Source organism: Colius striatus, chromosome 5, assembly GCF_028858725.1.
Source record: "Colius striatus isolate bColStr4 chromosome 5, bColStr4.1.hap1, whole genome shotgun sequence".
NCBI classification, from domain to species: domain Eukaryota; kingdom Metazoa; phylum Chordata; class Aves; order Coliiformes; family Coliidae; genus Colius; species Colius striatus.
In genome coordinates, this window is record NC_084763.1 from 55,076,604 (window position 1) to 55,091,207 (window position 14,604).

The following is a 14,604-nucleotide window of genomic DNA, read 5'->3' on the forward strand; positions in this document are numbered from 1 at the left end:
ATACTTATATATACAGTACATTTGCAAGAACAAACTCTTTTCTAACTTGCTATATTGGCTATGATAGAAAGTTGTGATTCTCCAGGAATTCCTTCCCACTGCTCAAGGATATCAGCCCCAACCATTAAAATGCTCAGGACAATCAGTAGCTTGTAGCTATGATGCTACAAACTGAAGTCAACAGAATCGAGATAAACCAAGTGAGTTTGGATTAGAGATTAGAAGGGAGAGAACCTGTTTTTTCCTAAAAATCCAAAACCATCAAATATTTCACAAAGAAGAAAAAAAATACGCTGAATGCATATTATTTAAAAGGAAAAAAAAGAAAACTTGCAGATATTTTTTAAAGTGCTTGTTAAATCACCAGATCAACCACATGATGGCAGTCCAGCATTAAAAAGGAAAAGTGCTTGTGTGTTTCACAGAAACTCGTTTAAAAAGTAGATCAAAGTTGTGCATACTACTCAGAATATATCCAAGCAATGTTGTAAAACAGTGATTTTAGAGTCTTCTTGATTTGCATACTTTTATACATTTTGAGGTAAACACAAAATATGCAGAGAAGTCTGTTTTATTTATCTTCTATGAAACCCAACTTTATAGCGCAGTTTGTACAGCCCAGAGTCAGTCCACAGAAGCAAGATTTAAACACCATTCTTTCATAATTTTGGAAAACACAATTTCCATATAGTAGCGTGCTATTTGCCTCTATAATCTAGAGACAAGGATGTTGTGCAGGACAGTATAAAATTCTTTGTTCTTCTCTTATCCACAAATGCTGTAACCCCAGCCTTGTTTGCTGCAGCTGACTATACAGTTTGTCTTTTACCATTTGCATTAGTGAGGATACTGATTTCAGCAGTGTTTCAAAAATAATTTCCAAATGCTTTTCTTAATCAGCACATGGCAGATTGTTCCATTTGGCACATATGCCCCAAATTGCTTCCTTGTTCCCAGATTAATTAGTTTTTATTTCTCTGTATGGAACTCTGTGTGCTGTATGCCAACCAAATCAATGTGGGTCAAATTGCTTTACATCTTGTGTCTCTCATTACTGTCTGTGCTTTTGTCAGTATAGTGAGTAACTGAAAATGTGTTTTCTCATATCTGCATTCCAATTATGTGGAGCTAATTAGCAACATCAGAGGTACGTAACAGTCAGTAGCTGGCAAGATGTTTTAAAAGTGAAATAATTTTTATACAACACAGGGCACCAGCCTAAAACATCAATGTCACTACATTGTCACTACACAACAGAACTGCTTCTACACCAAAACATGGCTATTTGTCATTCTAACTCAGGTTAGAAACATAGATTCAATTTAACTTGATATTGTGACTGACCTTCTATGACAAGATGACCCACTTAGTAGATGAGGGAAAGGCTGTGGATGTGGTCTGCCTGGACTTCAACAAAGACCTTTGACACAGTTTCCCACAGCATCCTTCTGGAGAAACTGGCTGCCCATGGCTTGGATGGATGTACTCCATGGATGGGTGGAAAACTGTCTGGATGACTGGGTCCAGAGAGTGGTGGTGAACACAGTTAAATCCAGCTGGTGCCTGGTCACCAGTGGTGTTCCCCAGGGCTCAGTGTTGTGGTCTGTTCTCTTTAACACTTTTATCAATGGCCTGGATGAGGGGATTGAGTGCACTCTCAGTAAGTGTGCTAGTGACACCAAGCAGTGCTGGTGCATAGATCTACTTGAGAGCTGGAAGGTCCATCAGAGGGTCTTGGAGAGGCTGGATCGATAGTCTAAGGCCAATCGCATGAGGTTCAACAAGGCCAAGTGCTGGGTCCTGCACTTGGGCCACAACAACCCCAGCAGCGCTACAGTCTTGGGGCAGAGTGGCTTAGAAAGCTGCCTGGCAGAAAAGGACCTGAGGGCGTTAATCAATGTGAGCCAGCAGTGTGTCGAGGTGGCCAAGAAGGCCAATGGCATCCTGGCCTTTATCAGAAATAGTGTGACCAGCAGGACCAAGGAAGTGATTGTCCCCTTGTTCTGGTGCTGGTGAGGCCGCACCTTGAATGCTGCACCCAGTTCTGGGCTCCTTACTACAAGGACATTGAGGTTCTGGAGTGTGTCCAAAGACAGTCAATGAAGCTGGTGAAGGGTCTGGAGGACAGGCCTTATGAGGAGCAGCTGAAGGAGCTGGAGATGCTTAGCCTGGAGAAGAGGCTGAGAGGACATGTGATGACTCTGTACAACTACCTGATGGGAATTGTAGTTAGGTGGAGGTTGATTCTCTGTCTCCAATAATGAATGACAGGACACCAGGAAATGGGTTCAAGTTGCACCAGGAGAGGTTTACGCCAGACATTATGAAGAATTTTTTCATCAAGAGGGTTGTTAAGCACTGGACTGGGCTGCCCAGGGAGGTGGTGGAGTCACCATCCCCAGATATATTTAAAAGATGCATTGATGAGGTGCTGAGGGATGTGGTTTAGTTTATGGATGGGCCTGGCAGCGTGAGGTTAGTGCTCCATCTTGACATCTTACAGGTCTTTTCCAATCATAATGTTTCTATGATCCAGACCATGTGCAAAATTAGGAGACTTTACAGTGACTACTGACTGCTTCACATTAAGGCTCCAAAGCCCATCTTCTCTAATGCCACCATCTCCTCACCAACACCGCTCCATTCCACTCAATTGTTTAAAAAAGCCTCTTAGGGTGGCCCACGTGGAATGGAACCCAGAATAGCAATGCAAGCAGTAGCAGGGCCAATGCCGAGCGGGCAAGGGCAGGCTGAGGGGATTGCTGTGAGCTGAAGGTACCAGCCTCATACTCTGCTGCCTGACTTCTCTGCAAACAAATGAGAGCTCAATATAGCTCATAGCAGCAGGAGACAGAGGGCAGTGCATAAAAACTGCACAGCGGGATGAACAGGCAATTATATTTCACCCTTAAGTACAGTGATTTGGTTTAGTTGTAAAAGTGTGATGCAGCCAGAAAGAGAACAAAGTCTTGAGTTCGCTGAAATGTTGTGCTCCTGTGGAAGACAAGCACTGGCAAAAGCCTTTGTTTATTTTTTGTTATTTTTATTTATTTAACTTTTGTTGTTTACTTTTCTATTGCTCGCTGCTCTTTCTGGAGGATGTTCAGCCTACAGCCCCCCCTCCACCCTGCCCTTGTGCTTGGTAAGGCATCTACTTCGTGAAACGGCAACCCTAACACAGAGAGGCCGTTACCTTTATGTCAAACAGGTACGGGAAAATCCTTTATTTCCAAAAATAAAGCCCGATATTTCATTTAAGGAGAAAAACCCGCGGGCTAACGCCCGGGTTCACTGGCACATCGCTGTAGCTTTCTCCCCAAAGCATGCCCACGCTCCGAGGTCTACGGCTGCGGTCGCAGGCGGCCCACCCTCCTCGGGACGGGCCAGGGCTGCTGAGCGAACGGCCGCAGCACACCCCACCGAGTCCTGGCACAGCCTCACCGCTCCCCGCTTCCGGCGCCGCAGGAAGCCGCGGGGCTCGCCGGGAAAGCGGAACGGCCCCGCCCGCCAGGCCCCGCCCCCGCCCGCCCGCGCGCGCGGCGCCGCCTCCCCTGCGCAGGGGCCGCGGCTCCACCGCCGCCTCCGCCGCCGCCTCGCCCGCCCGGCCCCAGGGCCGCCGCCGCCCCGTCATGTCTGAGGCGGGCCAGGAGCTCGTCCACCTGGTGTGGGGCAAGAAGGCCGGGCCCCGCGGGCTGGCCGACACCATCTTCTGCCGCTGGGCGCAAGGTACCTGCGTGCGCCGTGCCCCGGCCCCGCTCCCCTGCTCGGCCTTTCCCCCGCCTCGGTGCCTGCCCGGCCTTCTCCACCGGGGCCTTTCCTCGGCTCTCGGCCCGCCCCGCCGCTCTGGGCCCACCTGCCCGGACACACCCCCGGCGCCGCAGAGCCCATCTGTCGTGTCCGTGTGTCTGTGCGGGTGGGGACTGGGCCGGGGCCGCGGACTGGGACAGCGACAGCCCCAGGGGAAGCTGCTGCCGGTCGTGTTCCCGTATCGGCGGCAGCTCCGCGTGTGGCCCCGCCGTCTGGAAAAATGATGCAGCAGTTTCACTCGCTGAACGATGTTTTGCGCGGTTTAGTCCTTCCTCTTGTACCGCTAATCTTCAAAGGACCTCAGAGGAGTAGGGGGGGAAATGTACGTCTTGTGCCATTATTTTCTGTGGCTCGTGGAAACATGAACAAAAGTTGCGGGTTTTTTTTGCGAAGAACATGGGAGTCACAAATAGCAAAAGCACAGACAAGCTCGGGACAGAGGCCCACTGATTATTTGGGGTTTTTAAACTGCTCCTTTGGCGACTGAAGCAGGTGCATGTTGTCTTTAGGATGTGGCAAGAGATAAAGCAACAATAGCTGTGGAAGCGGGGATATTTGTCAAATGCTTTTCTGTATTTAAATGGTGCAGCCCTCAGTTTCTTCTTAATGGATGCTTTCTGATGTTCTTTCAAAATAGCAGTTGCAAGGTGTAGTACAGAGACTTGCCAGTAACAAATGATGTGCAATAAATCGGTCTGTGTACCTGTCCTGGCTGATGAAATAGAATCATAGCCTTCTTTTTTTACTTACTGTGAGCTTTGAAGAATTCTAGTAATGATTATGAAGACTATACAAAAACCACTCCTAATTCCTGGCAGAAATTCACAAATGACAGTGGAATTTGTAGATTTTTAAAGACTTTATATTTAGTACATTGAGATCTCAGGGTAAAGTTGTCTAGAACAAAAGGATGTTCTAAGTGTCCCCTGTTCCATGCCCCTCTTTTTTAATGTGAGTTTTGTGATCTGCATAGTTTTGGTAGATTCATGTGTGATGTTGCTTTGAGAGCTACACAGCTTCTCCTCTGTCACAGGACAGGGAGTGCATCATCAGACCCTTGTATATTTTTCTCTAGGTTACTTTATATTCAGATAATTCTGGGAGAAGTGTTTTCAGGGGAGAAATAAAAGCCACACTTTCCTTGTAAGCTTTAGAATTTAAGCAGCCCTAGTAAAGCCGTAGCTTTTCTTAATGAGTTGATTATTGTTATTGAAATATAATTACTTTCTGATGTATGTCTGGAGATTTGGTAGGGTGTTGCTATTTCAATACAAGTTTTTTTTCAGAGACAGAAAATCAGAATTGTGTGTTAAAAAAGCTGAATTATTTCTTTATCTGATAATGTTACATTGCCAAAATGGATGTTTTTGAGATTGATTGATTGTATATGAAATTTTAGCAGTTTCAAAGTGTATTGAAATATGTGCTGTAATGCCCTACACTTGTGAAAGAGTAATGGAAAAGATCTCTCGTGTTCTTGCTGGCTTCTGGAAAGAAGCTATTATTTCTTATCTGTCTTTAGGGAAAGTTCTGTAACTGGACTTTGTATTAGATCTGCTCCCTTCTGAATGTCTCTTCAGTAAAATCAATTTTGCAAAGTAAAAGCACATGGCAATAAGTCAGTGTGTTGTTTGGAGGTCTTGTGCTGGGAATCAGAGTCAGTCTCAGTCCCTTATGTAGCAGCATAACATAATTACTCAACTTTCTGTTCTGTTGAAAAACTACCATTTATCTACTGCAAAGGAGTCTTGTCAACACTGAGTCACTGAGGTTAGAAAAAAGCCAAAACAAACAAACATAAAAATCAAGCCTGATTATTTCCAAAGATTTCAGAGTTTAAAAGATAGACCCTTGTTGTTGAATGTTGTCTGATTGTCTCTTGACCTCTTTGGAAGCTGAAAAGTGGAGTTTACTTTTGGAGAGAGAAAAGTAGAGAGCAGGGAAAGTGTTCAGGAATGTAAGCCTCGAACCAGTCAGTTTCTCAGTAAAGATAACAGTGTTCCAGGAATCCTCATCGTGCACCAAACTGGTAACCATCATATTTGTTTACTCAAAACTGAAGGCAGGCCAATCTGTGGGCAGCTAGCAGAGCTGACCTAGCTAGTATGGATGTTGTGTTTGAAGTTAGAGACAGTCATTCCCTCAGATTACCACACTGACAACTGTAATTATATTGTTTTAATTCCTGATTTAACAAAGATACGGCTGCAAAGCTGTTGTTGCAATGGCTGGGTTTTTTTCTTTGTTGGGGTGGGCTTTTTTTTATAGATTTTCTTTCTTCCTTTATGATTGCAGCAGAATTTGCAGCCTGAACTTTCTGAATCCCATGTACCAGAATCCTCAAATTGGACACAGAGGAATGTAGCGCTCAGTTTGCGCTTTCATGTTTCTTGCCATAGATATGATGACCTGGGAAAGAGTTAGCAGGAAGACTGAACTCTAAAGAAACATACGTGTTAGGAATGATTTTCTTCATTGATCCATTAGACAAACTCAGTTGGTAAAGCCACACTTCAAATCAGCCTTACAGCATCAGGTTCTACACAACTGTGGATGTGGTTTGAGAGCAGCCTCCTTTCAGATTTGCCTAAGCTGGTTTTTCACTGGTCTTTGAGAAGAAAGATATGGGACAGTCTTTTCAAAACTTTTGAAGCATCAGCTTTACCAAAGCCAGTCACACTTAGCAAAGTAGACCTTAGTGGGTGGTCTTCAAGTTGTGCTCTGTGGACTGATTTTAAGGCACCTGTAAAAATTACAAAGTTATAAGCCAAACCTGCTGCCAGCGGTTTGCACATCAGGCCTTCAAACAAAGAAGTACTAATCTATTGACTGAGAGCTTCTGTTTAAATAGAAGATGTTGCTAATCCTGACAGTAGGAAGTGGTTTTTCTTCAAGCTATACTACTGTTGAATGTGAGACAGCAGTAGCTTGTGGTAAAACACACAACTCTAGAGGAAGGGTGAAACATTAAGATGTGTTGTAAACCCTGTAGTTGGATAATAATAGGTTATTCTAGTGTTTCTGTCGGGGAGGTCTTGTATCCCAAAAGAGAAAAAGAACTACAATTCCATGGTGAGAGGCAAGCTCAGTAGAAAACAGGCCAAAAAAAAAATGAATAGTGCAACATCTTTGTAGCTAGATTTGATCAGAGAGAGAGCAAAGTGAGATTTTGTTTCTGATCTGGTTAATGTTGCACGCTCTTGTCTGTTTTGTTCACCTAGAGTTGGTTCTTGCACAGTGAAAACACTGAAAGTATACAGCGTCCTTTATAAAATGACAGTGTGGCTAATGTCTACAGTGTGTTGAATGTAAAAACATATTTTTAGAAATAGTCAAATAATAAAAAGAATCAGGAAAATAGTGGGATTGTCGTAATAGAAGAACGAATGTGTTTTGCAGTGCTTTGGACCATGATGTGGATTATCAGATGAAGACAAGAGTAGATATATGTCATAAGTCATATGTCCATTTCAGCAAACTGTGTAGAAGAGCTAAGAATCCAGTCTAAGAAGGGAAACATGAGCCTTGGTAAATGCTAAGTTTCAGGGAAATAAGGAGCATAAACCTTGTATTGTTTGATTAATAGTGGATAAGGATATAAAGACAGATTTGGGAATACCATAGTTACCATGACTCAAAATATTTGGAATACACTGATTACCAACAAGAATGTTTATCTATTTCCCCCCTTGCCAGAAGGGTTAAGGCAGTAGAACAGTAGTGATATGGAAAAAATGGAGTCAATGGAGCATTTAATAGGGTTATAAATGACCAGAAAGATAAATAATAATGATACCATTTAATGTTTCTTATAGCTAGGTAAGTACACTCATGGATAAAAGGCAGACAGATTATACAAGGAATTATTTTGGCTGTGTTGTATCTATTTTGCTCTTGAAATTCCAACTTGAGTGAAAAGAGCTGTATGATACATGTGACTGGTTAGGGGCAAGGGTAAATTAGAAATCAGTCTGGATCAGAGATGCTAGTCTTAGTTGGTACCTTAAAATGTGACCTGCAAAACGTAAGGGTGTGGGGTTGATGAGTGTTTATAGAGATTGCCCAAGACATGAGCATCGTGAGGTCAAGAAAAGGTAAGTACATACAATTGCAGGCTGAGATAGACTCAAACCCAGCTGGGCTTCAGACTACTGTTTTCTCAAATTTTGCCTGAGCTGACTTCAGATTTTGTAGAAGTTTTTAAAAATGCTGTGAAATCCCTGTAGCTCATTAGTTTTTGGCTTAGCAGCTTTTAGAACCTTGATGTTTATTAAGCATTAAGTAGCATTTAGGTGAAAAAAGAAGGTGTTAGGTTTTACTGGGGCTGTGTTCAGACAAATTCTGTGTAGTACCATTTTTACAGTGTCTGTCTCAAATTTGTATTCACTTTGGTGGATTTTCTTTATTTTTAGGAAGCAGTTTTGAAAAACAAGGCAGGGTTAAGCTGAGACAGTTCATGCTTTCTGTCAGAAGCCTGAAGATTGTGAAACAAGGTCAAGATTTAAGTGTGGTTTAATGGTACCACATCCAAGTATGTTGTTTTTCTGCACTGGCTAAATCATTAAAACAACTAAAAAAACCCTATTGTTGCAGTGTGCTTAGATGGGATGCAGGAATGCTTCCAAGGAGAGCACCACTTACCTTTTAATATGATAAGCCTGCACAAACTAATTCAGAAAGTTGAAAGAATTAATGATAGTTCTTATTAGGGCATGTTAACAGGGGAGTAAAATGACACTAGTGCAAGCTTTGGTTTAAGTATGGATTAATGAAGCTTCATTGCCACATTAGGTGGTACTGGATCTAAATATGTAGACTTGACATGCATCTGGGTTTTGGATACAAAATACATCTTTGTAATATACATTCAGTTAAAAATAAACCGGAGCCTTCTGTCAGATGCAGGGGAAACCCCGTGTTTTTAAGAACTGTGGCTACATTGATCCAGCTTAAAAACCCCACACATTGTCATTGAGCAACAATAATTTTAGTCCAACAAATGTACAGTAGTTCTCTCTTGTGCTGCTTGGGATGATGCACCGGTCATGCAGTAGTGTGGAAGTCTGCACTGGGGGGATGCATCTCCCCATTTCAAATTCATCACCAGGGTTTAGAGATGCCTTTGATATGACAGCCTGTAATGATACCAAATTGGGAAAAAGAGAAATCTGGGGAAAGATGCATGGATTATCTTTCTGCTGAGACTGACACTGCTGTGAAAATATATATGTGTATCCCCTTTCTCCCTGCCTCCTCTTGATTGCGCTTGCTGGTTAGTTGCTGACTAAAGTTGCATGGTTTCTAGATTACATTGAGCTAGAGTCACTTCAGCACAATCTTATCAGCACTCAAAAGAATAATGCAGAGTATCACTGATGATGAGTAAGTTACTGTGTGTCAGCTTCATCAAGACAATTGTCCATGTATATGTGACTGTAAGATAATTCTGAAATACAAATACGTTAAAGATGGATGAGGAAAAGAGATGAACTTGCATCTCACTAAATATGTCTTCTGAGAAAGAGTACCATTAAGAGGCTTGCTTCCATTGTTACAAGTGGGTGTTTGAGTTACTCGGCATATTTGAGTCTTAATAGGAAGCAGTGGTAGGCCAAAAATGAAATCAGTAGGAGTCATGCTGTGCCCTTCATTGGGAATAGAAATGTATTCAGCATGTTCAGTGAAAGTCCAAAGGTGAGATATTTTTCCTACATATGGGACACAAAAATGTTATCACTTACAAACACATTGTAAATGATTTGTAAGAAATAAACCATAATAAAATAAAACCTATGATTTAAGTATCTGGCCACGTGTGCTCTAGTGACAGTTTCACTGTTAAAAGTCCTTTTGTTTAAGACTGCAGTGGTTGAACCTTTGTGGTCATGATTTCTTTTCTGAGATAATTAATTGCTATTTTTTCAGCTGTATTCATGAATGTTTTAATTCAGGTAGTTCAACCACCTTCTGTTGCATTATCAGGGGAAAAAAGAATCTTGAAAACTTACCAAATGTTTAGAGTGAATGAATCAGGTGTCATTTCTGTTAGGGAAAGAACACACATAAACATGTGCTTGTTTATATATTTCATTGAATGTAGTATTTTTTTTCATTTGACAGGGTTTGTCTTCAGTGAATCTGAATCAACTGCATTGGAACAATTTGAAGGTGGCCCTTGTGCAGTGATTGCACCTGTACAGGTAAGTTGCATTTATTATGGGAATGGTTTAAAATTACTAAGGCCAAAATTTGTTCTTTATATATGTGGAACTAAAATATGTTGTGAATTGCAGGTATGTTGTGTTTTTATTTCATAATTGTGTAGGGGAGACAAAAAAAAATCAGTAAAAAGGCAGAGATGGTCTGACTTTGAGCTATAAATTTGCAGAAGTAGGTTTGTTTGAGGAAGTACAGCAGGCTGATCCAAGCAGAGGTAACTTTAAAGTGGGGAACACAGAGTAAAGGGGAGAATGATTGGATATAAATGTAATCCTAATCCTTTCTCATCTCAGACTGTCTTCAATAAGGGCAATATCTGTGTCATAATGGCTAATTTACCAAACTGTATTAGAAGTATGTGATTGATTTGCAAACCTAACAAGGTTTGCTACATAAGGAAAGGAGACATATTATGCTTTTAAAGTTCTAGTTAGCAAAATAATTGAATATATCAGGTGGATGTATTTTGTTCTGGGTATATGCTTAGGATTTCAGTTGTGCTTCAGGTACACTCAACCAGATTACCTGCTCTTGACTACTCTTACTCACAGATCAAATTCTGCAGGCGTGTCAAGGTCTGAGTTGAGGCTTAGCCCACTGATAGGGAACATACTGAAGTCCTATAGCAGAGTTTATCTGGTCACTGACTTCAAAGTATCTGGGTTGGACGACTGACATTGCAGAATTGTTTGCATCTGGTGTGTGTATTGAGATAGTCATAAAACCTCTGTTCAACCTCTGTTGTTACTTCAAGACACTCTAAACACTGTGGTACACAGGTAGAAGCACTAGCAATAGAAAAATATTTTAATACTAATTGCAATCTATAATGTGTCTCTGTCCAGTTCTGTGGTCTTAAAACCAGGTGCAATGTCTGGTCTCTGGTGTTAAAATTACAAGTCTTTTTTTTGAAGGGAGTGGAGAAAGTAAAGAATAGGAACAGCCAACTCCTGAAGGGCAGTGCCAAGTCTTTACCATATCAAGTATTCCTATAGACAGTATTTTTCCAGATTTATATGTAGTTCAACTTCCATGAAATTAAATAGTTAAATCATGTTTGAAAGTGAGCTCTGACTTAATAAAAGAGATGTGTGAAAGGAGAACATGCTGAGCCTGTCAGGAAAGAAGTGAAAGCTGAAGCAGCTGTTTTGAAGGTGCTGCAGATACATCTAATGCATCTAATGAAGTAATTGGAAAGCTTGTGACATAATGCAAAAGTTGGTCTTGTCTTGTATTTTAATATTGTTTTATGCTTTTGTAACAAAGGCATTCCTTTTGAAGAGGCTTTTTACCAGCGAAAAGTCTACTTGGAGAGACTGTCCAGGTACTGAGACCTTTTGTTCTTTACTTTTTCCATTTTAATTGGTTGTAAACATGTCCAAGGACAAAGCATTTGAAATGTTTTGCACTTCCTTTTTGTTTAATTGTGCTCCCATTCCATTTTACGAGGCATACGGTACGTGTACTACGTGCCTCTCAACTGTCATTTGTGAGGTCTTTTCCTGTCCGTAGTACTCCTGTAGTTTATAAATATTAAATTGAAATCTACTATTAGGAAAGGGAATGGATTAGAAATCATATTAAAACACATTGTTCTAAAGACAGCCTTGTAATTCTTTGGTCCACTGTGGTCAAACTGCAGTTGACATTAATAATGAAGATTAAAGTAATAAAATTAATATGTAAGAAAGATACTAGTAGCACACTGATTAGCAGCAACTGAACTCATACAGGTTTCTGATCTTTCAGAAGAGGAACAGAAGAACCTCCTCTGTCATACATTATGTGATATTTTGGAAATGGCTTGTTCTGATAATTCTGAGTCGTACTCTCTGGCAACGTGGATAAGAGGAAAAACAACTGAAGAAACTGCGAGTATTGCTGAAAGTCCCGCAGAATCTAGTCGTCAAGAGGAGCAACCTTGTAAGATGTATTTCTATTCTAAATTACCCAACACTTAACTATGAATTACATTGTTTTTGAGGGGCTACTGCTTTGTTATTATTACACAGGTGAGGTTTTCACCTTTAGCAACAGATGCATTTTTGTCTGTTGTGATCAGAGGCATCAATCTGTTTTGTCAAAAGGAATGTGCTGTCTGTCACTGGAGTTCTAACATACATATGTCTCTTGAGTTTGAGCAATTTCCATAGTATTTTCAATTTTCTTTTGTATTGGGACCTGATGTGTCTTTAATTTGGAAAAATCTACATGCTTCCTAACAGTGGAGCAATGACTAGTTTGACTTTTGTAGGAAATTATGCAAAGCTTTAGCTGTTCTAAAGTATTCTGCATCCCCTGCTATGGAGAAGTAGGCTTTTTCCCTTGGACTGATGAAGAGATTTTGGTATTGCATATTATCAAATCACTTCCTGGTAGATTAACAGAATTATTTTGTAGGTCACAATTTTTCAGTTACCTGCTTTATGCAAATATCTTGATTCCTTCATTAGTTACCAAGAGTTCAGTAAACATCATCTATTGCATCGTTATGGCATCCTGTCATATCTTAAATGCTGCAGAGCCAAGTGACATGGAAAGTTTGTCAGTGCACGTGTGGTCATTGAGATGTGTATTTATTCATCTTTCAATAGGAGATACAGAACATTTTGAAAGATAAGCTTCTTTTACTTTTTGTTCCCAATGTGTCCCTTAAGAAGTGTGAAAATCTCTTCAAATAAGAACATGCTTATAAAGGTGCCATCTTTTGATGGAAGGAATATGTTTTCCGGCAGTTTGTGGCGTAACTACAAAGTAAGAATTGTACAAGTAGATCTATAGGTGCGCAGCTTGCTATAGCAAGTAGTAGTGCTGGAGCTCTGTACGTTACGAGTCTTGTTCATTTGCTTCTATCAAATGGTCCATGTGCTTTAGAAGGCTCAGACTATAATAAAGTGTTATCTTACTGAAAAAAACAGAATGTCACCATTTAAGAGTTGAGCAGGATTTCCTGTTAAGAAAAAGTATTATACAGAAGGTTGTATCTACAGCTATTCTGTTTAAAAGAACAAAAAAGAATCTCCCTTTCCAGTTCTAACTCTGAAATTCCTTATTTCTGTGGATTTTTCAGTTGCCTGGAGCTTTTGCTTTTATTAGGTTTCCCTTGAAGCAAAAGAGAAGCAGAGCCTACTTATCAATAGGCTTTTGTGGTCCTGTTACTACTATATTGCCTTATTCTAAAGAACTTTTACGTGTAGAAAATGTTCAGGAAAGTGTCTTTTTAAACACATAATTAATAATTACTCTCAATACTGACACTTAATGAACTAATCTCTGCCATAACATATCTACACTTTCCATATTCTGAAGTCTACAAGTTCTGCCTGACTTGTCCTTAATACCATGGACTGTGCAGGATACACCATGAACGGCCTGCTTTTGTCACGAGCAACATTAATCTCTTTCATTGTTCATGTTCTTTGTTTCCTGCTAGACACTAAATGTAGCCCTTCTATTTACTCTGCAGTTCAAGCAGTATTTTACCTTATGTATATAATGCAGTACACTTCCTGATGTAAGATATATTTGTTAGGGTGTTGTTTTTTTTATATCTATCCTACTGTTTAACAATAGACCAACTTCTTGTCTGGTTAGGCTTGGGACAAAGATGTGGAGAGGGAGGTGGTGTTAATAAAGCAGACTTCTGCTAGTATAAAGGAATACATTTATTTCTTGCTTGGTTGCAGTAATCAATAAAAATAGAAACAGACATGGTCATAGTTGGCAGGACTTAAGAGGTGAGTTATATGTGTGAGGGAGTATTACAGATACAATTCCATATGGCAGGCTACTGCTTTTTAGGTATTGAGTGTGGGGAATATAGTTATAATAAAACCATTAAATGGGATTAGACACAACACAGTAGCTTTGAATTTAAAGAGTTGATATACAGTTGTATTTCTCATACAGCTCATATTATATTAATGGCAATTCTTATCCTCTCTACCAAGCATTGACTGTAGCTTTGTTTGGGTTGTGTAAAGTTACATTTCTCTTTAGGATTTTACTCCTTTCCCTGTGTTTCAAATAATATTCTCTTACCATTTCATTCTGTTCTGCAGTAACAGAATGAAACTGCCTGTCATCCTGCTGTGTGAACAAAAGGTGGATTCGAGCACATTTACTGAATGCAATAGCGTTTTTCATCTGCTTTCGTGGTGTATACCAGTGACACTTGTTGGCTGTAGTAGTGGAAGTTCCCAGGTTCAAAGATTGCTTTATATGATTTACTCCCTCTAACTTTTTTCCTACAAAACCTGTGTTCCTGGCTTAATTCCTGTAGTGTTTTCTGCAATTCAGATTCACCGTTTCATATTTTTAACAAATGTCTTAAAAATACGTTCTCTTAAGTTGTGTTTTGCTCTTAGTCACCTAATTTTAGCAATTCTTTGGCTTTTCAAAAACTACAAGAACTAATGCTTTTAGGACTGCTGCTGCCTTATGTATGAACTAGAAAATGAAAGTATGCAATTGCTGGAGAATCAGTTGTGTTTGCATGTAGCAGATCAAGTGCATCTTTCAAAATACAATCAGGGCATAAAAAGCCCTTTCTGGGATTCTTGTGGGAAGACTCTATCA

The 14,604-nt window shown here is 40.4% G+C and overlaps 1 protein-coding gene across 2 annotated transcripts in view; it reads left to right on the forward strand.

Annotated features, from left to right (window-relative positions):
- The first annotated feature begins 3,551 nt into the window (after nt 1-3,551).
- Nucleotides 3,552-14,604, forward strand: part of MINDY3 (MINDY lysine 48 deubiquitinase 3) — a 42,896-nt gene continuing 31,843 nt past the window's right edge. The window contains exons 1-4 of one of the 2 annotated variants that reach the window (XM_061997293.1): nt 3,552-3,726; nt 9,928-10,007; nt 11,293-11,350; nt 11,776-11,949. In XM_061997293.1, the coding sequence (XP_061853277.1) occupies nt 3,630-3,726; nt 9,928-10,007; nt 11,293-11,350; nt 11,776-11,949 (409 nt within the window). In that variant the 5' untranslated portion in view covers nt 3,552-3,629. Of the gene's footprint in view, nt 3,727-9,927; nt 10,008-11,292; nt 11,351-11,759; nt 11,950-14,604 lie in introns of those variants that run through there. The other variant, XM_061997294.1, reaches the window with a different exon arrangement.